Source organism: Actinia tenebrosa, unplaced genomic scaffold (genome assembly GCF_029948245.1).
Source record: "Actinia tenebrosa isolate PJP-AT-01 unplaced genomic scaffold, QUT_ActTen_1.0 PGA_scaffold4__44_contigs__length_22323623, whole genome shotgun sequence".
Classification (NCBI taxonomy): Eukaryota; Metazoa; Cnidaria; class Anthozoa; order Actiniaria; family Actiniidae; genus Actinia; species Actinia tenebrosa.
This window is the reverse complement of record NW_028292581.1, coordinates 4,621,377-4,646,820: the sequence shown is the minus strand read 5'-3', so window position 1 is coordinate 4,646,820 and position 25,444 is coordinate 4,621,377. Positions and strand designations below refer to the sequence as shown.

At 37.0% G+C, this 25,444-nt stretch overlaps 3 protein-coding genes across 5 annotated transcripts; 1 reads left to right on the top strand and 2 right to left on the bottom strand.

The window, feature by feature from the left end:
- Window positions 1-830: 830 nt before the first annotated feature.
- Window positions 831-8,997, top strand: LOC116293478 (protein lifeguard 2). Of its 2 annotated transcripts, XM_031700910.2 has the most exons (13): window positions 831-1,127; window positions 1,211-1,224; window positions 2,826-2,890; window positions 3,257-3,310; window positions 3,399-3,449; window positions 3,848-3,887; window positions 4,111-4,148; window positions 4,285-4,330; window positions 4,411-4,452; window positions 4,814-4,903; window positions 5,308-5,355; window positions 5,847-5,994; window positions 7,529-8,997. In XM_031700910.2, exons 1-13 carry the CDS (start codon window positions 1,031-1,033, stop codon window positions 7,537-7,539), a joined length of 744 nt encoding a protein of 247 aa, XP_031556770.1. In that variant the 5' UTR covers window positions 831-1,030; the 3' UTR covers window positions 7,540-8,997. The 2 variants fall into 2 exon arrangements, with proteins under 2 accessions (XP_031556770.1, XP_088892893.1); XM_089036767.1 differs by lacking the exon at window positions 7,529-8,997 and having other exon boundaries at window positions 5,847-6,002.
- Window positions 8,998-9,583: 586 nt separating this feature from the next.
- Window positions 9,584-23,957, bottom strand: LOC116293470 (uncharacterized). 2 transcript variants are annotated; one of them, XM_031700898.1, is made up of 6 exons: window positions 23,878-23,957; window positions 23,599-23,704; window positions 12,964-13,296; window positions 12,178-12,207; window positions 10,838-11,876; window positions 9,584-10,543 (listed from the first exon to the last, which is right to left on the bottom strand). In XM_031700898.1, exons 2-6 carry the CDS (start codon window positions 23,678-23,680, stop codon window positions 9,988-9,990), a joined length of 2,040 nt encoding a protein of 679 aa, XP_031556758.1. In that variant the 5' UTR covers window positions 23,681-23,704; window positions 23,878-23,957; the 3' UTR covers window positions 9,584-9,987. The 2 variants fall into 2 exon arrangements, with proteins under 2 accessions (XP_031556758.1, XP_031556759.1); XM_031700899.1 differs by lacking the exon at window positions 12,178-12,207.
- On the bottom strand, window positions 16,044-17,508 carry LOC148906906 (uncharacterized). Its single transcript, XM_089036945.1, has 3 exons — window positions 17,375-17,508; window positions 16,747-16,856; window positions 16,044-16,656 (listed from the first exon to the last, which is right to left on the bottom strand). The coding sequence occupies exons 2-3, from the start codon at window positions 16,774-16,776 to the stop codon at window positions 16,276-16,278; spliced, it is 411 nt and encodes a 136-aa protein (XP_088893071.1). The 5' UTR covers window positions 16,777-16,856; window positions 17,375-17,508; the 3' UTR covers window positions 16,044-16,275.
- Window positions 23,958-25,444: the final 1,487 nt, after the last annotated feature.

The window sequence follows — 25,444 nt, the reverse complement described above, 5'->3', positions numbered from 1 at the left end:
TTTGAATTTGCAGTGAAACAAATATTCATAGATAGTATAACGTACGGTTTTAAGAGGGAAAATCTCTTTATGGCATCTAGTTATAGTGGTTAGAGTATTGACACAGGCAACTGTATTATCCTTTCTGATTGAATTGCCCTCTCTTATGGCAATCTATTGTTGGCTGATATTTTGATAAAAGAATGTTTTTTTCTTAATTGTGTGCGTGTTAGTACTGCTGTTTTTAGCTAGCATAAAACCACTGTGTTTTCTATAAACTAAAGACAAAACAACACGGGGAAGCAAGGATGATGAGCGCCGAATACTTTACGGAAGTCTTTTTTCCCATATCTGTATACGACTCAAGGGCGGATACAGGGGGAGGGTCGGGGGGGTCGCGACCCCCCATGTCATTCCTGAGGTCAAATGGGCCTTCTGTGGTAAAAATGCGACTGGGATTTCTTTGCCCACAAAATTTACCCCTGAGACCCCCCCCTTCAAAAAAAACCTGGATCCGCCCTTGCGACTTTGGGCCCCACCAAAAAGATGCAAGTCATTCTTAATTCTTGTTTTGCAGGTTTAGCAGGTGTTTGTGTGGGGGGGGAGGGTGATTTTATTGAATCGTGAATTTGCACATTAAAATTTGTTTTATTTGCTGCCGTCAATCAAAAAAAATCACTCAATACGTTTCATATTTTTGGAAAACCAAATTTCAGAGTGCAGCTCGCAGCTTCCGAGTACGCATGTTTGTGAAAAATGGCAGTACACCTCCAAGGTCTCTTATCTTCGTGTTTCCTCGGATTTCCCAACTGTTTACCTAGAATCCAGTACCCAGTCTTTATTTGATCAATGACGTCATCTCCACGATTTTGCACTATTTACAGGTCGTCAGTACTGGCTGTGAACGAGTTGGGTCTAAAAGACCATCATTAATGGACATTTGGACATTCTAAAAGCTGAGCATTCTCGGCTACATTATAACCTTGGACTATAATTCACGCAGTAAAGTCAAATTGTATAAAGAAAGGCAGAAAATTCATCACATTTAATCATGTACTATCAGGAAGCTGACAAATATGGCGGAGCTACAGAAGATCCCTTTGCGGATTCTTCTGCCATGTCTTTCTCCGATGTCTCCATTCGAGCTGGTACGTACTTCAGATATAAAGACATTTGATTTTTCTTATTTTCAAATGATCTTGATCTAATATTTATTTTTATTCTTCGACAGGCTTTATCAGAAAGGTAAGGAAGTTTGATTTAGAATGACCTTGCAGAAATTAGATTGACTGCGAAGTGACCAAAACCAATGATTATAGTGTTTATGAGCAAACTTTTCCTTTTTTCATAACATAATTTGAGCCTTACTTTGAGCGGTTATCGGTCTTATTGCTTTAAGGTTCCGCATGAATAATAGTTCTTGCCTATAAGCTAAGATGTGATCAAGAATCAATGAGATGCAACCTATTTTCCCTAATTTATAAAGGTGTTTTACTTTCACTTTCGTGTCCTCGGTTTTAGATACACATACAGCTATTGTCACGTACATACTCTAGTTTTCAAATCTTTTTTTTTTCCAAAATGTCTTCTCTTCCTTTTTTGCTTTTTACATATTTTCATATTTTCGATTTTTCTGATGCATAATGGTTCCCTTATAAATCTCACTTTTGGATTGGTTGAGGCCACAGCACACAACACAGGCATATTGTATTCGTTTCTATATCCAAATTTTCTTGCTTCCTTGTGTGCAGTTGTGCAGTTATTGTTTGATAAAGCACTTCGGCAGAACACTAGTGAAGCGTAGTATACTCAAGGGTGGATCCAGGGTTTTTTGAAGGGGGGGTCTCGGGTAAATTTTGTGGGCAAAGGAATCCCAGTCACATTTTTACCATAGGAAGCCCATTTGACCTCAGGAATGACAGGGGCGTCGCAACCCCCCCGACCCTCCCCCTGGATCCGCCCTTGATACTCGTATGCTATGCATATTTGTTTCGAAGAAGTTTTGATGTCTGTCTGCCATTTCTTGATATCTCAACACTTCTTTTATGTTCAGCCAATCCTTGCTTACATCATGACTACCAACAGCATGAACACATTTTCTATTTTCTCATTAACATTTCTTGTTTTCAAAATTTCATTGATTCAGTTTTCCTTTAAAATGTCGTAATGTTATTTGGAGAGCAGAGTATTAATCATTATTTCTCAGATGTCAGTCGGCTAGTAAAATTCTGTTTTTGGTCTACCAAATTAAACGATTGTAGTGATGTGCCACCAGGGATTATATTGTTAGCTATATACAATACTCACTAGATACAGTACTGCATATTAGGCTGCATTCATAATGTATGGCAGAGGGGGGGGACAGGTGAAAATTAATTGGGATCAGAAAGATTTTTACCAGTAAAATGGGGGGGGGGGGGGGGGGGGGGGGGGGATTGAAAACTTTTTTCAGAGAATTTGGAGGATGCAAAATTTTTAGAAGAAGCTACGAGAGATTGCCCAGGGGGATAGTTATTTTTGGGGGGACTTCAGGGCCCGGGTCTTAAGATTTTTTTGTCATTTAAAGATTTCACCTGCCCCCTCCCCTCTGCCATACATTATGAACGCAGCCTTATAAGCTTGTAATAAATAAATACTTCAGGTGATACCAGTCTTCATGTTATTCATTTACCAACCAGATTGGCTGTTGAAAGAAAGTGACTTGCAGAGCTTTTTAAAAAATATATGACGTCCACTAGTTGTGTAATAAATGTTTATGCAAAAAAAATATTCTCATATTTTGCATTTGCAATTGACTTCACAGTTCTTATCACTGAAAAATCAATGTCTTTGTACATTTTTTCCAGGTATACTCCATTTTATTATGTCAGCTGGCAGTTACCATTTCTTTTATATGCTTTTTCCTCTATTGGTAAGACAATCTATGTCAATTATTTTGTTATAGATCATGCCGTATCTTTACTAGGAACCCATCGCGAAGGGGGTGTCATTCAATGGGTAGCCCATGCAGAAAATTTGACAACCCTCCATTGTTGGAAAAAATGGCCCCTCATTTTATTGCAAGTGTTGTGAGACCTCTCCTGGTAAAAAAAGATTGGTCCCTTAGTGGTTTCTCGTTGCTAGGTGATATTCGAGTCCCTGCCTTGTAAATCAATAATCCAGGAAGTTATCAAGTGAGCAGAGAACCAGTGAGATTTCAGGAAATTGATATACATTATAAAATTCATGCACCTGCGCTTAAGTCCGTTAAAAAATTTTGTTTACTTTAATTCTACAGCGAGCCAGTGAAGCATTATGCATTGACACATCCTGGATTGTTTTATGGTGCTTTGTAAGTATTGTCAATAAAAATGCTTAACTTATGACTTATTTTTTTATTCTTTATTTAGTTTCTCTTTCAATTATATTTTTTCTTCCAGAGCTGTCACATTTGTAACTATGATTGCAATGGCTTGTTGTGAAGGGGTCAGGTAAGTTTATATGTTTGTCATGATTATGACTGATAGTAATTTGGCTACCATATAATATTGCTGTGCCTGGTTGTACTAAGAATGGATAGCAATAGGCCATGGTGTATAGGTTGACATTGTGTATATAAGTCAACCACTAATTTTGATGTTCAGAAAATAGGTGATCGTTATCATTTACTCTTTGTATAGTCAACCCTACGTTTTTCTAGCCATTTTACATTGTTTGGAAGTCTAGCGGCTTGTACAAATTAAAGAAAAGGACCAAACAGACCAATCCACTGAAGACTGCAAAATTTCAGGCAGTAACTACATCTCTAAGCATTATATAAAAGGTTCTTTTTAGTCTCTTTTAATTTTAGATGTGAAAATAATTTACACGTTTTTCATTCGTTTTGCAGACGGCAATTCCCAACAAACCTTATCTTCTTGACCTTATTTGTAAGTATGACATTTTGTTTAAGAGCAGTAACTTGCCATGTGCTTGCCTGTTGTTGCTGCTGTTGCTGCTGCTGTAGCTGGCACTGTTGTTGTTGTTGTTACTGCTGCTACTGTTTTTTTTTTTTTTTTACTGCTGCTTTTGCTGTTGTTTGTTGCTACAGTAATTTTCTAGATAATATGTACGAATTTGAAATAAATATTTTGCATTTTATTTTCCTACAAGACAATTTGTGAAGGATATCTTCTTGGAGCAGTGTCAAGGTAATTTCAAAATAATTATCTTTGGAAACTTTTATTTTTTTAACCAATAAATTTGTGATTTGGTTTATAACTACAACTACAATGTATCCAGAACTGTGCCTTAATCACTCAGTTGTTTTATAATCTTTATTTACAGTGTCTATGACAAAGATGAAGTCCTCATGGCTGCAGGAATCACCACAGTATGTATCTCTTTCTTGTTTATTCCCTTTTTAGCTTTATAAGACTTGAATGTACTATGAGGTTTGTTATTTCATTTCAGGTTGTGGTCCTTGCTATTACAATTTTTGCATTCCAGACAAAGGTACTAATAGATGTTTTCTGAATTCATAAAATGACTATTGCTTGAATAAAGTATTGGGTAATGTTTAGGTGATGGTAAGGTAACAGTAAGTGGTGGACAAACAGAGTTACAGACCACATACCATATGGTGCAGATTGTTCACTATTACCTTAACAGTGTACTCAGGGTTAGTCTCATTTCAGTGCATCAATTTATAGAAATACCAAAGGCTAGTTAAAGTGCATGACAAGTATGCTTTAATAAAAGGCTTGGAAATTCCACTTCACTGAAAAACATGGAATGATGTTCTAAACAAATTTGAAAAAAAAAAGATATATATATATATATATATATATATCATTATTATTATCCATTTTTTCAGTATGACTTCACTATGATGGGAGGATTTCTTTTTGTGGCTCTCATTGTTCTCATCTGCTTTGGCTTTCTTGCTATCATTTTCCACAACAGGGTAAAGTAGAATGTTTATATTATTCTTATTATTTAATCTGCTAGGGATGGTGGGGATGGAGGGAAGTGCTAAGTTCTCTTTGGCATTGCTTGATCCTATTTGGGAGGACATGACAACTTTAGCACTTTATAGTGAATTAAATGAATTCTGTTGTCCATTTCACCAAGAGCCAGTGAATAAGTTAGTTGTATGACTTTTGCGCATTAAATCTTATCCTTAATTTGAGGATTTGATTATTATTTATTTCATAATGGGACCAAAAGGGAATGTCAAATGAACAATGAAAAACGTTCTTACTTTCTGACAGAACAATGTATTCAAAATGGTGATGAAAGCTAATAATGTTTTCCCAAAAGAGGTTGAAAAAACATATCTAAAGTTACATGATTGTCTGATTTTTTCAGGTGGTGAACATTGTCTATGCTTCTCTTGGAGCACTCCTCTTTGCTTTGGTATGTAATTCTCTTATTCATTATTATATACAGCTCATGGAATGAATGACTCTTAAGATAATTATAGAAAAAAAGAATCACAGGGAAAACTTGATCATTGAATGGCATTTTCTTAGATTTGATAGAAAAAGAAATTCATAATTCAACACACAATTCACAAGAAAATTTCACTAACATGACAGCAACTTTTCCAATGTACTCTCACTATTACATCCTCTTCTGCCTCTTTGTGTATTGTCTATCCATGTTTGTCTGTCTCATACTATTAGGCTGGAGAGGTGGCAAAATAAAATTGTACTCAATATCTCACATCTGATTAGCCAGGAACTTGTAGCCAATCCCTGATACCATGTGAACTTGAAATTTGATATGATTAATGTACTATCTGTAGGTTGTTCTACAGACAATACAATCATTATATACCAATAACTAGAATTGACATCCATTTTTCCTTGGCCGTTTTAACATATTCATGGTGATTTTGTTAACAGTACCTGGTGTATGACACCCAGATCATGATGGGTGGAGGCAAGATGTATGCTATTTCACCTGAGGAGTACATCTTTGCAGCTCTGAACCTGTATCTTGATATCATCAACATGTTCCTTTACATCCTGCAGCTTGTTTCAGCTGCTTCAGGTGACTAGACTCGTCATGCACAATCAAGATTCAGTTACCCAATGTTATTAGACAAGAAATCATTGCAATTTATCAAATAACTCTGACAACAGCAGTAGCAGATCCAGAACCATTTCAAGGGGGTAACTGTTACCTAAGAAAAGTGCATCACATAGTGTTCTTTTTATGACTTGCCTTATCTTTTATTGTTGTTTTTCAACTTCAAAGGGGGGTGACTATTCACCAGACTCACCCTCCTGGATCTGCCCATGAACAGAACTTTATTTATTAATATTTAAAAATAAATAAGATAAAGACAGAAATAATACACTAACTTGAGCTGTGAACACTTTGAGTTTTTTATTGTTAAATCATCCCTTGATCCAGTTGATTGGAAGTATTAGGTTGATTTTGATCCCTTGGTGTATTGGAGGTCAATGCTTTAATTTAGATGATTTAAAACAATGGAAAGTTCAGGGAAAAACTGTTCACAGTTCAAGTGTCCTCATTGTAAAACAATAAATAAACTTTTTTGATTTAAAAAACCCTAACTACATGTAATACTTGTTAAATAAACTGGTAATGACTCGTAATAGTAAACGATATGACCCAGGCCCAGAATGGGTGTCAGTTTAGGGTATTGACATGACTAGCAATATACTACAGACATTCTACCAACAACCTACTGACGTCCTACTTACATCATACCAACATCCTACCAGCTGTTCCTACTAGCATCATACAAACATTCTACCAACATTCTAACAACATCCTACAAGCATCTTACCCACATCATACCAACATCCTATCATCATCCTACTAACATCATACCAACATTCTACCAACATCCTACAAACATTCTACCAACATTCTACCAACATCCTAACAACATCCTACAAGCATCTTACCCACATCATACCAACATTCTACCAACATTCTACAAACATTCTACCTACATACTAACAAACTTTTAACAACAACTTACCAACACCCTAGTACCAACTTCATTCCAACATCCTACCAACAACCTACCAAAACCCTAATACCAACATCCTACAAACATCCTTCCACCAACCTTTCAACATCCTAGCTACCCACAACATACTGTACAAACTGAGAACCTATCAACAACTTACACGACACCTACCAACTTCCTACTTACACAGATTTGGGGGTTGTATTGTTTGCTATATAATCGTAATGACTAGTAAAGTAAATAAGAAGGAAAAAAGAAGTTAATAAGGGAAACTAAAAAAACTATGTACAAGAGTTTGTAACAGTAATATAATTTTGGACGTCAGTCCTTCGTTGGTCCTATAACTTTATTTTGGGGTCCAATTTTGTCTTAATACTTTTTTTTTTTTTCTTTTCCTTTTTTGTTGTTGTTTGTTGTTGAAATTTTGCCCTCTTACGTGCAAATGACTCTAGTCATTATTTCACTATTCATACTTGGTCCAAGAAATTTTAGATATTATATATTTATTAGCCTGTTATGTGGAAATCTAATTTAATTGATTTGCATTTCTTTGATATTTGATTATTTTTAATTTATCAGGAAGCAAGTAGTCATACTATGGCTACAAGTACATGACAAAGGACTAATCTACATCAGATTGTGCTTCTGTCTGTGGCTTATCAAGATTATGCTTATAAGGGCAATAGATGACAATTATGTTAGTATTTTCACAGAGAGCACACATTCTTCGTTCTTGTGTCAGTATATTACATTATATTAATAAGGGCCTAATAATAAATCGCTTCTTTATAAGATTTTCGGAAAATCCAAAATTGTTTTTTCCTACCTTTTTTATTTTTCCTTCTCTTCTCTAGAACTAAGTTTTGGTTCAATACTCCAGTTTCGACTTCTCTTTTACACAGCATTAGCCTCAATAGCATGTAAATAGAGTACATATCATATAGCCACTAAAAAAACTATCAAATTTGTACAAATTAGTGCAAAGTATTGTAGGTCTACGGTTTAAAGTGCAAACAATATAACCGTGAAACTTTAGTAATACTAAATAGCACAATTTCAAGCAAATTCCATTGTTTTCCATCGTTTACTTAGCACTATTTTGTACTATTTAGTAATTAGTGTTTCATGGATTATACTGAACTTACTAATTTATATGATTTCCTACTAAGTTTTTCACGGATATATGGTATGCACTTTATCATTTAGTATTAGTAGCAGCCTGTGGTAATCTTGTGAGGAATGCTACCAAATATGCTTGCTGTAACATTCTGACACAAAAACCAAGCTTGGTCCCCCTGTTGTAATTTAATGATAAAAAATGTTCATATATTAATATATTAAGGTAGTGATTCAAAACACTAATCTAAATGTGATAGCTTGGCCTTGTTGTCAGAGTTAGAAATGGTAACGTTTTCACTGATTTTGTGCAACAAGTTACTGCGATTTTTATAAACATGCAACTCTGCAAGCTGCACTGTGAAATCAGTTGGTACCTTTCATATTGAGTGACTGGAGGCAGCAAAAAAAAAAACAAATTTCAGCGTGCAGCTCGCAGACACAGAGTTCGCATGTTCATGAAAATTGCAGTAATAGAGTGCACACAATAAACCTGTGAAAAACTAAGTTACTTAGCACAACATAGTGCTAATTAGTCTTGTGGTATGTAATGGTAAACATGCATGTGCAATAAGTGACAGGTTTTAGGTTAATTTATCATGTGCATAGTACTCTCTAGCATAGACGATAAGAGGAGTAAGCCCTTATTTCGTCCATGTGATTAGATAGTTGAGTTTTTCGAGTGTTTGGTTTGTGCTTTGTAGGTAGGAGTACTATTGCTTTCAAAGCTTCCAGAGGAGAATACCACAAATACAAATACAAGGAAATGATTTTTAAAAATTCTTATATCCCGCTGTAGACCTCCAGATCCCTATAGCAGAGGAGTAATCCCAAAGAAAACTTTAAAAGTAAAAATTGTAACAAATTGGTGCACGTCAGGTGCACACTGAGCTGTTTCAAGTGTTCAATAAAGAAAAACAAATCGAAAGTAATCCTAGAGATGGAAATAACACATACCGTACGTCCATATAGTTTCTTCAAAACTTTCGAAAGTAATTCGATTCATGATATTTTCCTAAGCTACTTATTATTTCGTTACTTTTTTATGTCAAACATTCAAATAAGGGCGCCGTTACTTCATTATCACATTCCTTTAGTCATATTCGAGTAACTCTCATCGTTGCGCACTTTATTCTCCATGGAGACAATTGTTCTGGGCACACAAATGTATATCTACTACTTTTTCGTCATCAGTTGTTCATTGTCATGCGCTCTGTTCTCCATGGATACAAAGCCGAATGAATTGCATTACAATTGTTCATCATCGATTGTTCATTGTCATGCGCTCTGTTCTCCATGGAGACAAATCCGAATGAATTTCATTACAATTGTTCATCGTCGATTGTTCATTGTTGCGCGCTTTCTTCCCATGGAGACAAATCCGAATGAATTTCGTTACAATTGCTCATTTTCAATTGTTCATTGTTGCGCGCTTAGTTCTTCAAGGAGACATATTATAAATTGATCAAGATTTACTCTCTTTGTATCAATAAATTCTCAATAGACAAGTCATGTTGGTTCAGTTTTACTTTTTATTGAATTTATCCTTGCTTATATTTACAGTAACAACTTTATATTAAGCTTCTGACAATTAGAATTCTTACTTCTAAATTTTAGTTTTACATGTAAATTTTTAGAAGTATGTACACATACCTAAAAAAGGTAACACTATTCGCTTGGGATGATGCAAAATTGTGGCACAAAGCATATACAGTTTCGGGTTTTCGTTGATAAACGAGTATTGCAAATTCCCACGCTCTGCAGAAATGAGAACTTTATACAAAGAATACGCGTATGCCACAAAACAAAATGATAGAACAAATTCTTTCATAGAATGGAGAAGGAGTTTGTTTACAAAATGCTGGCCATCGAGGAGCTGGTCAGATTGTAAGCATGGCTATTTGGTTTCTTCCTTGGTTTTTTTAAACTTTTGGGTAACCAAATCGCCGTATGTAGCTCCTACTGAGACGAGGAGTTCGATATCGTTTGTATGTCTGAAAGCGTGGAATTTGGCTTCTTTGGTATGTCAGTTGCGGCCTTGGGATAATGTGACGCCTGAAAGAGCCAGGTCCGCAGCATCTATGAGGACATTCTAGAGCGCACACATCTTTGCAGATATGTGGGCATTGACTGCCGTAAGGAAGATCGGCTATGTGGATATTTGGTCGTCGTGGGTGTAATGGTGAAGGGCTTTTTGGTCCACAGCACCTTCGGGGGCAGACTGGGGCACATCGTTTGTAACATAGAGCTGGGCAGCTGTCTTCGTCTTCCTCTTGGTCTTCATTCTTGGCAGGTGGTCTTGGGTTGCTACTTCGTTTGCAGCAGTATACAGGGCAACTTGGCATGCAGTTCATAGGAGTACAGGCTGGCGCAGCTGGGCATTGATTTGCTCGTACCGTTGTTGGCAATGCACGAGTTGAGGCAATTGTAGTTACGGCGGCTGTAGGAGGTTTAGTTGGGGATTTGGAGGCGCTCGAGCTGTTGAAATGATAGCCAAGTTGAATAACGTTATATTTAACGTGGTATTTAATTATAATATTGCTAAGGTGTTAATTTAATGGTATAAAAAAAGAAGCACGGTCTTAAGCAAGGATCTGAATATCTTGATATCAAGAAATAATGAGAAACTAATTTTTTTAGGAATTTGTGTGTCAATACCGTATATATATTTTTTAGTTTTTCGGTAATCAGTTATGTTTTGAGGGCAATCTTGAAAACTTTCACTGCAATAAATCTGGGGTTTTAATTAAATTAAGCGGGATTTTTACATACCTTGAAGCACCTGCAGAACAACATTTCTGTGGGCAAAGAGTGATGCAGAATTTAAGACAGATTGGCTTACAGGTATCAGCGTTAAGAGTGGCAGATCCAGAAGACGCAGTAACGGCTGAAGCCGTGGTGGGAGCTGCTGGGGAAGGGTACTGTGCTGCATAGGGTGATGGATAGCTTGAGTACATGGATGCCGCTACAGGATATTGGCTGTAAGATGACCCGCAGCACTGAGGAGCACATGATGGATTACAAGGTTTCGCTGGAGCACGAGCCGGTGGTGGTGGGGGAGGAGGAGGAGGAGGAGGAGCAGGTCTTGGAGGAGGTGCAGGAGCAGGAGAAGGTCTACAGCAGGAGGGAGCACATGATGGCTGACACTGCTGCTGCATCATTGGCATCATTGGAGCAGGCTGTGGGTAAAGCATCTGAGGGGCAGGAGGAGGCATGTACATCATTGGAAGTGGTGGTGGAGGAGGTGGTGGAGGAGGTGGTGGGGGTGGGTGCTGTTGCTGAGATGCAGTGCAGCACCTATGCTGTAAACAAATGGGAGTGCACTTTTTCCAGCATGAAGCAATACATGCTCCTCCATTAGCAGACATTGGTGCAGGTTGTGGTATTTGCTGTGGAAATGGCATCTGTTGTCGCTGTTGCATTTGTTGTGGAAATTGTGGCGATTGTGGATATTGCATTTGTGCGTATGGCGATTGTGGATATTGCATTTGTCCGTATGGAGACATTTGTCCGTATGGTGACATTTGTCCGTATGGTGACATTGGATAGCCTGGATGCTGGCGAAAACGATTAACCTCATTTGGAGGTGGTTTTTGTTTGGCAGCTGAAGGCTTTGGCTTTTCTTTTTCAGCTGGCTTCTTTTTTTCGTCAGTCTTTTTCTCCTTCTTTTCAGCTTTCTTTTCTCCTTTCTTTTCTTTTTCCTTTTCTTCGGTTTTCTTCTCCTCTTTCTTTTCCTCTTTCCCCTTTTCCTCGGTCTTTGCAGCTGCTTCATCTTTAGTCTTTTTCTCCGATAAACTACTATTGCTCATTGCTGAAACACAACGATGACAAAAGGTATACTTATAAAGTTCATAAAACAGAGTTTACATGAACCAAGGTATGATCGACGGAAATTAGGAAGAAAGTTAGCATGTTTAACATTAGGCAGTAAAAAGTTTATATTATCTATTGGAAAAAAGTTATAGCTTTTGTTATTTGACAATCGCTAAAGAATGCATGCAAGATGGTAGGCTTGCCCTATTGCTAAGGCTCACAACTTAGTGCACATATCTTGTCAACAGATCCTCCTATCTTAGAATAGTTAGTAAAGTTAATGGTTAGAGAAAGATTACCTTTGATTAGGTGGAGGAATTGATCTCTTACTGAAAAAAGAAAGGTTTCATAGTCAGACTTGCAATTAAATCACGTTGGTTAAAGATAAGGCATCAGATGTTAGTCAAATCTAACTATTGGTCCATCAATCATCAATGCTGCGTTCTGATCGGATGAGATACTACTAGGCCATAAGTTATAGCCTACAAGTAGTGACAAGTGCTGGCTTTGAAACCAAAACACTGAAGTTAACTTTGATTCAAAACTTGTTTGCATCTATATATGACCGACTGGTTGGATTTGACTAAAATAATTAGTCCTAAGCTCTCGCCCTCATGCATGGCCTATGAGTCAATAGCCTATTCGGGCTCGAGGACTAATATCTAATTATGTACATCGTACCACCAGCAAAGTTGACCTCTAATCTTGAATGGAATTATGGGTTATTGAGAAAGCATGCATGACAACTATATTGAGCATGATGAGACTACCCTTGTCATAACAACTCCTCCCTTGCTCTTCCGGTCATATGTATGACATTTTTCTTTCTTTGATAGCCTTTGATTTCTAAATCATTATGAGAAGTCACTAATGCTTTCTGTCAGAATTTTTCCTTGGTTACTTGACGTTAACACGACGTTTGTCATTCATTGAAAATTGTTAAACAGATTGTGCCAGATTCTTTGATAGCCTCGCTTCTTTAGAACCTTATGATGACAGTTATAATTCGTTAAATATTAAGCGCGTCACATAGGCTAATCAAAGATTACATTCTACTATTCATTAATAAATGATCGCTCTCTTACTTTTAGCATCCTTCTTCTCTTGTTCATCTTTTGTCTTTTCTTTTTCCTTCTCATCATCTTTCTTCTTTTCTTTCTCGTCGCTTTTCTTTTTGGCCTCGTTATCTTTTGGAGCATCGATACTTTCTCCCATCGCATCTTTGTCAGTCACTATGTCGTCATCTTTGTCTGCGCTGCTACTCCCTTCTGTCAATAAGATGTCGGTTAATGCGCTTCCTTCTTCTTCCTCTGGTTTATCTTTCTTCTTATTACTTAGCTTCACACGAGCAATGGTGCTCTTTTTATCTTGGAGGTGAATCTCCTCCAATGCGGGGCTGAACCTCTTCTCAACGTTTACTGGAAAGAAAGAGAACTACTGTCAAACCCTAAACGTGTGGTCCAAAATATGCAAATGATAATGGCATTCAAAAGTATCTTACGATGTGATGAGTATATGTCTTAGGTATCGCATATCAGTTCCCTGGCTGTGTCAACGATAAACAGGATTGATTGAAAACGATAATAAACATTGAAAAATGAACAGAAGGAATTAAATTTCGTCAAATTTGCATCGTTTCAGGAATGAACTGGAAAGGAGTTTGGGTATCAGTTTCATGCAAACAAAAGATTGAGAATTCCGCCATGTTTCATCAGGTGGCATTCAAAAGAAGACCCGGCCTACGTAGACGTTAGCGTCTCAGTGTCAACAGTTTTTAAAAGTCTGTTGTTTTTACCAAGTTTTTGAGTTTTTCTCTTTCCATGGCCACAAAAACTAACACATTCTTTAACGTTTGCTGTAATCGGTGTATATTGAATAGGTGTCTTGTACCAGGAAGAAGCCTCATGTTTTCTGCCTTGTGGCCAAGGTTGATGTTCAGAATTAAGAGGTTCTGCGGATGTGGTCGAGAGAGTACGATAAAATGCAATAAAGTACAATAACTACACGTAAGGACAACGAACAAACGAACTCATCCATAAGAAGACCTTCCTTGAACATACTTGACCGAAAATCTTTCATGTAATTTTTATCTTAAACTGCCTATAGAATTTGAACTTCTCATTTTTTGGTAAATTGAATTTGTGTTTTATTTATCTTGATTGAAAACAAAACCATCGGATATTTAACATACATGCCAATAGATCCCTTGCATTGTTTTCCTAGAGCAATTGTTCTGGAGGACAAAACAATTGGCTGATTTTTTTATATTTTGAATAACAAAGGACAAACTGCGCACAGTTGTTTTGTCCCCGAGAACAATTCCTCTCAGAACTCAGTGCAAGAGGTCTATACTGCCTGCTTATAGATTATATCTGTCCTGTCTCACCATTGAAATGTTTGTAAGATAGGACTAGATATATTATATTTGTCGCGGAAAAAGAATATAAACGCTATGATAAATTGCCTTATTAATTTAACTTATGTATATTCCAGTCCCTTAGTCACTAACAGGATAAGTCGTTTTAGATAAAATACGAAGTGTTATATTTGTATACTATTTTTATTTTTATTTTTATTTTTGTCTTTTGTCTTTGTTGAATCTAGTCTTGAATATGGTACCTGCTGTAGAAGTATTAACGTTAAACAACCAGCCCGTACGATGTAGGAGATCAAAACCGGCCAGGTCACACTCGACGAAAAAATGGATTTGTCATGTAGGCAAACATATAGACAAATATATGGGCAAATATCATATTTGACTAATAGTAAACAATATTTGCCCAATGACTGTATATGATATGTACCTACACATTTATCCCATGGGCACAGATGGCAAAGTCCGTATGGCCCAGTAAAATCCCAAACGGCAAATATATAGCAGATATCATATCATCCATACATTTACCCGGTAGTAAATGTGAATGCTCATTTGATATGTGCACGTATTTGCCCAGCCCGTATATGTGTTTTATGTCTTACGTATACCCTGTGTTTCCCCAGGCCGTATATGTGATTCATGCCTTACATATACCCTGTATTTTCCCAGGCCGTATATGTGATTAATGCCTTACATTTACCCTGTCTTTGCCCAGACCGTATATGTGATTAATGCCTTACATATACCCTGTATTTTCCCAGGCCGTATATGTGATTTATGCCTTACATATACCCTGTCTTTGCCCAGGCCGTATATGTGATTTATGCCTTACATATACCCTGTGTTTCCCCAGGCCGTATATGTGATTTATGCCTTACATATACCCTGTATTTTCCCAGGCCGTATATGTGATTTATGCCTTACATATACCCTGTGTTTGCCCAGGCCGTATATGTGATTTATGCCTTACATATACCCTGTATTTTCCAAGGTCGTATATGTGATTTATGCCTTACATATAACCTGTGTTTGCCCAGGCCGTATATGTGATTAATGCCTTACGTATACCCTGTCTTTGCCCAGGTCGTATATGTGATTAATGCCTTACATATACCCTGTATTTTTCCAGGCCGTATATGTGATTTATGCCTTACATATACCATGCGATATGCTCTGACCGTATATGTGATTAATGCCCCCTTAATGCCTTAGATGTACCAGCGCGTCTTAGCCATATTTGCTCAGTTGAATTATGCTCATCATATTTGCTAAATTTAACTATATTATCAGTCTTCAGCTATTGTCCCTTATGGCAGGCCAAAAAAAATAGAAACGATATATGTCGTGACAACCACCTCATACTTTAAACATAGCTAACCTATACTAAGAAGCAGGAAAAAAGACATAAATCATACTGAAACATTTTTATTGTGAATTTCCTTTTCTTGACGACTGATTAACTATGAACAATTTGTTAACTACAACTAATTGAAAATGCTAGTTCTGTAAATTAATTATAGGTGTTTGTTTCATCTTGTGACAGAATTTGTGAAAGGAGATCATAATATATTTAGTTGTCAATCGATCTGTGGCTTATGTACGATTCTTTTTAGATATTCTGTAGTAGTACACTTCATTTATAACTGCAAAAACTTAATTAAGGACACCGAACGTGGTTGGGTTTCTACGAGTTTTATGAATTAAATCTTGTGTCACTGTTCCTCCGTTCCTTTGGCCTGATTTCTAGGGTTTTCCTTCTTCTTTCGATTATTTGAACATTATACTTGTTTACTTTAAGAAATCCAAAGGTCAATAGGCTTAGATAGCCGCTGCTATACCGTTTGACCTTTGGATTTCTTCAAGTAAACGAGTATAACGTTCAAGTAATCGAAAGAAGAACGAAAACCCTAGAAATCAGGCCAAAGGAACGGAGGAACAGTGACACAAGATTTAATTCATAAAACTCGTAGAAACCCCAACCACGTTCGGTGTCCCAGTGCCCTTGATTTGATAAAAACCTTTAGGCTCTCAATGCCCATTCGGGACCTCCAGATGGCCTTGGGCGTCTTGACGGCTCCCCGATTTTCCGCTTCAAAAGCATGGTGAGACTGCGCTCTGACAGCCTCCTTTTTGCCTTTCGGTCCATGCTTTCCATGAACTGATTAGCTAGGGGGCTTCTCCATGGCAGAGGGTGTTTTATTAAAACTTTACTCTGCTTGGTAGGGCCCCCTTCGTTATCAGAGCCACTGTCCGCTGTATCGTCATCAGCCTGGTCATCCGCCTCTGACATCGACTCCTCTGATGACATATACTCCAGTTTCATAATTGCCTTGACTTTCTCTTTGTCCCCTGGTGATAGCGAGGTTGACAAGTCCGCTGCCTTGGATCTGGATTTTAGGAGCTAAAAGAAAAAAGAAAAAAAAAAAAAACACCGTCAGTCAAAGTTTCTTATTAAACAAAGTCATAATCGTTGCAAATTCAGTTTACTCACATTTTGTTTTCTTTGTGTTTTCCGCTGCATCTTTTGATGCCTTCCAAGGGCCCCTGAACGCTCTCTTTTGTTTCTCTTTCTTCTCGTCAGAAAGTGACTTTTAAGGGCAGCTGAAATTATATCAAGTACCCATATATTAAAACTTGAGACAAAATTTGTTAGAAATTTTGGCATTTGGCCGACAATTACTCCTTTAGCATCCATTTGTTTTTGCTTTGTTTTGTTTCGTTTTTTTTTTTTTTTTTTTTTTTTTTTTCCATGTTATTTTATTTCAAACATAATATAATTCATTAAAATCATAAGATGTACCTTAAGTTATTCTTAGACATAGTAATAATGTTTTCATTATTTTTATGGCTGTGATTGTATAATATTGGGGAAAAAATCGAAATCAAATCAATTCCTTTACAAAAAAGGAAATTATCATTATCATTCAGTGTCTTGTTATTGGAAATCAATAGTAAAGTTTGGTAGCATTAACCACTACCATGGCGGGTTTCCCGCCAATTTTAGCATTGCATAAATTATACCGCTGCATAATTATACCAACTACTCTTCGCGCCAAGAATTCCCAGTAAAATTATCAATAAAAATAGCTTGCTTTTTTAAATATTGCCACTTTACTTACTGCAACAGCCTTTGAGACAGTAATCTTGGTCTTGCTGTTGTCTTTGTCCTGCTGGCTTTCTTTTAAGGCCGCTAGTATTTGGCGGTTTTGTTCTTGCAGTTCTTTAAACTGTTTTACAATCGTTTCGAAATTTGAAGAAATTTCTTCTTTTTCGCTGTCGGGGTCAACGTTCTCATTCTCGCTTGTTGCTTGCAATAGGCGATTTCTGTGTTCTCTTAGCACATCCTCGTTACCACCAGGGACAGAGGGAATAAGTATATTAAGCCTTTGAGAATTGGCGCCATTTTCAGTATGTCTACTCGTACTGCTTGTACTGGTAGTTGCAGTAACAGAATGGATTGGCATTGGGCGTCCTGGTAAAGGTGTAGATGTTCTTCCCATTTTTTGATCGCGACGAATGAACGCAATTTATAAGCAAAGATATAGAATGTGCGGGAAACTAGATGACCGACAGAGTTTGTTACCTGTTTGTGACCAAAAGGCGAATGAACGAATAAGCACATCCACCGAACAGATCTACCCCCTATCTATCACGGCGTATCACGTGACTTGTGATGACATGTACGTTCATATAATGAAGTCTAATAATAAAAAAAGGAATAACTGTCTTATAAAAATGCTGAAGTTGTATCCAGGATTCATGTTAAGTAATATATCTATTATCTTAAAGCTATTTGCTCCATTTTATAAAGTTATGAAATTTTTTCTAAAGCCTAGATTCACGAAATATCATTGCAATAAACTTGATTAGCTTCTAGCTCTAAAACCATCGTACCATTATCTGCCGCCAACAGTGACAGCTCTAAGGAAAAGGGCGCGGTAATAAAGATCCGGCGTGCTTTTGTCCAGTGGCATGTGGTTGATGGACGTGGAACTTTATTACGCTGGAATATGGCTGTTAGCCATTCAAAATGCTTGGATTTTGAGTAATTGTCCCAATGATACACACCGTCTTTTTAATTATATAGTTCTGGAAAACAAAATGTCTTCTGCGATGTCAAAGCGTTATCATTGCTTTCATTGTAACGAAGATTTACATTACAGAGTATTTTGCCGTCACAAAGAAGAATTTTATGATCCCTTAACAAATCAATGGCAATTACAGCGGAATAACGACGAAGACTCAAATGATAGTATTTTCACTCACGAGATTGACGGCCAGAACGACACTTCTTCTAATGACTACAGCGAGATAAACGTTTTGGACCAAACTGATCAAGACTCCTCTGATGTGCCAAATACAAACCAACCATCAAGTGACGAATTCTTACCAGCTACTTCACAAAAAGGTATTGATGTTATACGTTTATTTGATGATTAGATTATATAATCTTTAAATGTTAAAGTCAAACTGCATAGATAAAAGACTGAATCTTTAACAAGCGGCTGATTTGCACATGATCTAGCTCCCCTATTGGATTTACTACCAAGCATTAGTGTTATTGAAGCGAGATTAAGTTAGAGGTACAAATGATTCTTTTCTATTTCTATCTTAGCCTCGTTTTCACCGTTACTTTTAAGAAGGGTGCATCATTAAGTAATCGGCTTATGGTAGCCATTAAAACCTCAGTGTTCGTTCAGAAAGGTTCATTCAAAGAGTTTATAAAATTATAGCTAGAGATAACTCATTTAAAACGCTAAAAAGAATTTACTATGTTCAAATGGATATTGCTGTACATTTTTGTCTCCAAATCAATTCATGACTGTGGTCATCCTGAGATAGCATGGTATCCGGCAAAACATGTTTGTCAAGTTAGAGAAATACAATTATAAGTAATTTATTTAATATGTCTCTTGGGTTTTTTATTTTCGATTTATCATTTTTCTTTCACGAATTATAAATTGTTGTTTTGCTGACTTAGAAATTTATATTTTATTTTCAATGGAAATCATTTATTTTCAGAGCAAAATTTGGGTCAAAATTATACATTTAGGGACCGGTCATTATTTAAGTTGGAGGTGGGGGGGGGGGGGGGGGGGTGGGGTGGAGGAGAAATTGTCAGTAACGCAAAAAAATTTCAAGGCCCCCCCTTTGAAGGCATCCAAGTTTATCGAAAACCCCCCATGGATTGTAGTAAAAAATTTAAAAATTTTCCCTAAAAGTCATTTTTAAATTTCAAGACTTTCACTAGCAAAAATTTCAGGCCCCCCCCCCCCCCAATTTTTTCTCCCCCCCCCCCCCCCCCCCACCCCAACTTAAATAATGACCGGTCCCTTAGCCCACGAGGTTTTTTTTTACTGACATTTTTTTTTCTAGTATTATAATGGTTTCAGACTTTATCTTATACTATGTTGCAGTTATACAATGCCGAATGAATAAAATACATCGTATTTGCTTATGTTTAAAGGAGACGGAATAAATGACTTTGAGGAAGAAGATCAAGTGTTTTGGGATGACAAGTTGGACAGTGAATCTGACCATGAAGAGATAAGAGGAAATGAAAGAAGGAGATTGGTTGAAACTTGGGATATTGATATCGAAGACGTAGAAAGAGATTTTGAACAATCTAGTGCAGAAATAAGCGTTGCCGTCGAAGCAAGTTCCCGAGTGACCCTTATTAACTGGATTGCCTTGTTTGTGTGCTTTTGGTCTGCATACTTTTCTGTACCAGACCGAGGCATTGATATTCTCCTCGCCTTTTTTAAAGCGATTTTTCAGGTTTTGTGTGAGCTTTCGCCAATCATTTTCCCAACCGCAGTATTGGTTTTCCCGAGCTCCTTCAAACTCTTGAAAAATTATCTTTCTTTTAAAGATAAGCATTCAAAGTATGTTGTTTGTCCGAAATGCGACACCCTATACCGTTTTCAAGACTGCATAACAACAAGATTCGGGCGTGTCATTGCTAAACCATGTTCTCACATTGCTTTTCCGAATCACCGTCAATTGTTTCGCCGCACACCTTGTGGAGCGGAATTGCTTAAGGAAATTCGTTTGAAAAATGGACAGACGAAATTGTACCCACATAAAGTTTATTGTTATAAAAGCATCAGAGACACTCTAACTCACTTTATTAAGCGACCAGACTTTGTACAAAAATGTGAGATTTGGAGAAATCGGAATGTACCGGACGATATTTTAGTTGATATTTACGATGGCCAAGTGTGGAAAGATTGGCAATATTTTAACGGCACTCCTTTCCTTGCCCAGCCTAATAATTATGCTTTTATGCTGAATGTTGACTGGTTTCAGCCTTTTAAGCACAGTGTCTATAGCGTTGGAGTCATATATATGGTCCTCCTAAATCTTCCGAGAAAAGAAAGGTACAAAGAGGAAAACGTAATAATAGTTGGGGTAATACCTGGTCCACACGAGCCCAAATTGAATATCAATACGTACTTACAACCACTTGTAGCCGAATTGAACTTATTGTGGCACGAAGGCATCCAAGTTCGGCCTCATGGGAGTAGAACAGCAAGATGTTTTCGAGCTGCCCTCCTTTGTATTGCTTGTGACATTCCTGCACTAAGAAAAGTTTGCGGTTTCTTAGGATGTACTGCTCACCGAGGGTGCTCAAAGTGCACAAGATTTTTTCCCGGAGATTTTAGTAGCATGGATTTTTCAGGTTTCGAAGATGACGATACACCAAGGACAAATGAAGAGCACCGAAGAGAGGCTCAGAAAATACTCAATGCAACAACCGCTGATGAACGAAACCAAATTGAAACTTCCACTGGAACAAGATATTCTGAACTCTTACAGTTGCCTTACTTCGATTGTACTCGTTACCATGTTGTTGATCCTATGCACAATTTGTTTTTAGGGACAGCAAAACATTTAATGACAAATGTATGGCTAAATGCTGAAACGCCAATTATTTCTAAAGAAAATTTGAATAAAATCCAGGAAAAGGTAGATGACGTCAAAGCACCATCATTTATTGGGCGTCTCCCGAAAAAGATATCAACATCGTTTGGAGGATTTACTGCTGATCAGTGGAAAACATGGACTCTCTTGTATTCTGTATTCTGCATTTGGAATATCGTTCAAACAGATGATTTGGAGCTGTGGAGGTTATTCGTATTGTCCTGCTTTCACCTTTGCTCTCCACTTATTACAACTGAAGAGCTACAAGAAGGACATGATTACCTAGTGGAATTTTGTAAATCGTTTGAAAAAAGATATGGAAAGGAACGTGTTACGCCAAACATGCATCTACACCTGCATCTCAAACAATGTATTTTAGATTACGGGCCTGTATATTCATTTTGGCTTTTCAGCTTCGAACGTTTCAATGGGATTTTAGGAGCGTTTCGAACTAACAATAGATCTGTTGAAATACAAATCATGAGAAAATTTCTCCAAAAGCATGAACTAAGAGATATCCCTTTACCAGAGAGATTTCGAGAAACTTTCCAACCAGTATTTCAACTTCTTCAGGAGGCACAACAAGTAGGAACACTTGGCGAAAGCATCCCATCAATACCATCAACACTTAATCTTTCAGTTGGTCAAGTACTACGTTGCTTAGAGTGGAGCAATATGAATGCATACTCATGTTTTTCACCTCGATCCATTGATGTTCTTGATGATGACTATACAGAATATCTCTTTAAAGCTTATGAAACAATTTTACCTCAACACTCGGTCATTGAATGTGTTACCGATACGTTTGAGAGAATTAGTACCATTGGATATTCGGGGACAAAGCTAGGGTCCTCTGACTCTAGACTGGAACGTTCTTCCTTCATTCTTGCAAGTTGTTGGTGTGGCCAATATAGTGGCAGTATTGAGACCGATTCATTTGACTTGCGCCCCGGTGTTGTCGATTTCTTTCTTAAACAAACCATTATAATTGATGGCAAGCAGGAATCATTGTGTATGGCAAAGGTTCGATGGTATCAGCGACATCCAGAAAGACACAGGATTGGCAGACCACATGAAATTTGGTGCAGAAACTTGTTTGAAATGGAAGGGCCCTCTACATTCATTCCCATACAAAGGATACACAGCCAGTTTGTTGCTGCTTACGATGTTATTGACAAAGAAAGAGTATTAATTGTTTGTCCTTTACAATGTAAATTGTACGGATGATGGAGATGACAGTAAAGTATCATCCAGGAAAAATATTCAAAGCTATCAAAAATAAACTGTTTGAACTGTGCATCAGTAACTAGATAGTCAAAATGAAAATTGAATGAATTCTTTGATGAGTTTAAAATTAGATGAATTAAAATAATTATGAATGAAATTGCATATATTGCCAATAAAAAAGATGAATTCATATGTTTAGACTAAACAAAATTGATGCTTCAAATAATATTACAGATGTTAGCGGTTTGAAATGCAGCTGAGGTTAATGGGTTAATGAGTTTTCTTATTGTCACTGGAAAAAACGCATGTACGACTTACGCATATTAAAAATACATCGTCCGCGTTTTTTCCTGTGTGTATCAACGCATATAACCTCACTTTCATGACATCAAAGCAAAACAATGATTGAATTAATGTGGTCGCAACATTGATGTCATGCGTTAGGAGAAAAAATTGACACATATGACTGAGATGGACCTGCATGCACTCCCCCCTCGTAAATCGTAAAAACAAGCCAACATCCATCATAATTCAGTTGAAAAATTATTGATTTGTTTTGAAAAGTTTTGATTGCAATAAATTGAAACGGAAACCTCACATCGGATATACTCAGTTTGGGGTATTGTATTTGCTCCCCAGGTAAATATGGGGCAAAGCCTAGTGCAAAGTTGATTTCATATGTGCCCTTCATTTGACAATATGGCAAATATAGGGCAAAAACGGTTATCATATATCCCCACTGGGTAAATGCGTCTAAACTAAGGGCAAATATATAACATATTTACCCATGTGTTCAGATATATGGCAAAGCAATGGCAAATTTATTAGAAATTTACCCCGACCTTTGCCTGCATAGGCAAATGTATGGGCAAATATAGAGCACCATATTTGCTCAACATTTGCCAAGCGGACATATGATGACCAAATCCATTATTTCGTCGAGTGTCATGCCATATAGCAGAACATTCAGTTATGACTTTTATGAAAATCTTAGAGTTATAAATGTTTTAAGCTTACACTGACTTTCAACGGAAAAAAATATTTCATAAATACGTTTTGGAAAACGACTCTAAACACTGCGATTCTCGATCCATATGTGAGATCATTTTATCTATGTAGTACACATTGATAGAGTATGGTAGGGATATAATTTAAATTTGAATTTGAATTCTTTGTAATACAACTGTCCTACCTGTGTCATCGTCTTCTTGGTGAGAAAAGGCAAGCAGGAAGAGGGACAAGAAAATCAACGATATTAAAAAGACTTTTGACATTGTGGAAGACAAGGACTAAGACATCTGAAAAATACCAAAACATCATTAGTCTTTCGATCTTTTCCTCTCGAGTTTCCTCTAGTGCAATATGAGTGGGATTTTGACCTTGTTCCATTTCATCTCGGCCGAAAATCATAGTTGTTATGGATCATGAATCTAGTAAAAACTATAAACACGAATTTGAATATAAACCTTACCTGGGGAAAAAGCATAAACCGTAAAAAATTATCCTTAAACAGGGACGGAATTTAATCAAGACTTCAAACGGGTATTATGGTATTGGGGAATGACGTCACTGTAAACTTGCCAATCTTCGCTACGAGAAGCCATTTTGATTGGTTACAAAGAATAAGGTCCATTTTACTTCTCGCCTAAAAAAGAAAACAACAGGTTGCAGTGATTGTCTCACAAGATACCTACCCGGCAAAGGGCAAATCAAAACAGCTAACAATTTTCAGCAAAAATATAAAACTAAAAATTTTAATTCAGCAAGGAGAGTATCTTAACCCTTCGTTTGGAGGGTTGCCTCCAATTTAGAAATTAGTGATTTAGTAATTTTTGATATTGATATTATCAGTTCTGTTAATATATAATTATCAATCATATGGTTTGTAAATATTTGGTAGGGTATGTGCTTACTTGTTCAAGTGTTTAATTTCGTGTCAGTAATAAGTCAATTTATTTGTTTGTATTACAAAAATAAGAAAGTACGTATGCACTAAAAACTCAATTAAATTATATATATATATATATATATATATATATATATATATATATATATATATATATATATAACCTTTTACAATGATTGAATCTCAAGCACTTCGAGACTTGCATCTCTTGCATGCATCTTTAGAGTTGTTACAGCCCTTTTTCACGAGCTTCATACTCTTGACTGTTTTACTGACAAGTATCAAAGACTTGTGTTGATCCAAAATGATTTCTATTACTTGATTGGTTGATCGATGATCCGATTGTAAAATTTACAGACACCACAAGATGGACTGTTCATTGTTTGGATTCAATATGATTGTTTCAAGTTTGTGATTGATAGTTTTTATCGTGCCGTCTGTATTTTCGCTCTAAGTGATTTTGTCAGTGATATGGAATGTACTGTAAACCACATCCTTGATCCATCATCAATTTCATGAGCAACCAGAAAAAACCTGACCAATGGACTACTTCGGCGGCCATCTTGGATCGCAAGGTACGGGGCGTTTAGGGGCCAGTAAAGCTCTGTTGCAGCAATGACATCGACTGATATTAACAGCTTACCACAAGAGAATGCAACAAGATAAATTATGACGCTGCAAATCGATCACATTTACCCACAAAAGAAAGACAAACACACAAAACTCTGATATTTTCCGTCATCTATTTTGTTTTGCTTTGAGGAGCAGACGTAGCTCAGTTGGTTAGTGCGCGACCTTCAGAGCTTGAGGTCCACGGTTCGATCCTTAGGATCTCCTCGTCTGTTTCGACTTCTCTCTAATCCGTGTAGCGTCAGCTTTAAATACTCTTACAACAGAGCACTGATGGAGAGAGGGGGTAAAGTGCGGACCGTCGGCTTACATTGATAGCAGTTGTTTTATTTTTATTATTTTAATTGACTAATATATTCTTATTTAGTTTGCCCCAAGAGCAGAAGCTCATCGAGGGAGCTCACATATTTAACTGTTGCAGAGGTTCACTGTTTTCGCCACTAACTGCATGCACGTTCTTCGGACAATGTACTGGTGCATTTCTTTGGAGCTTCGTTACCAT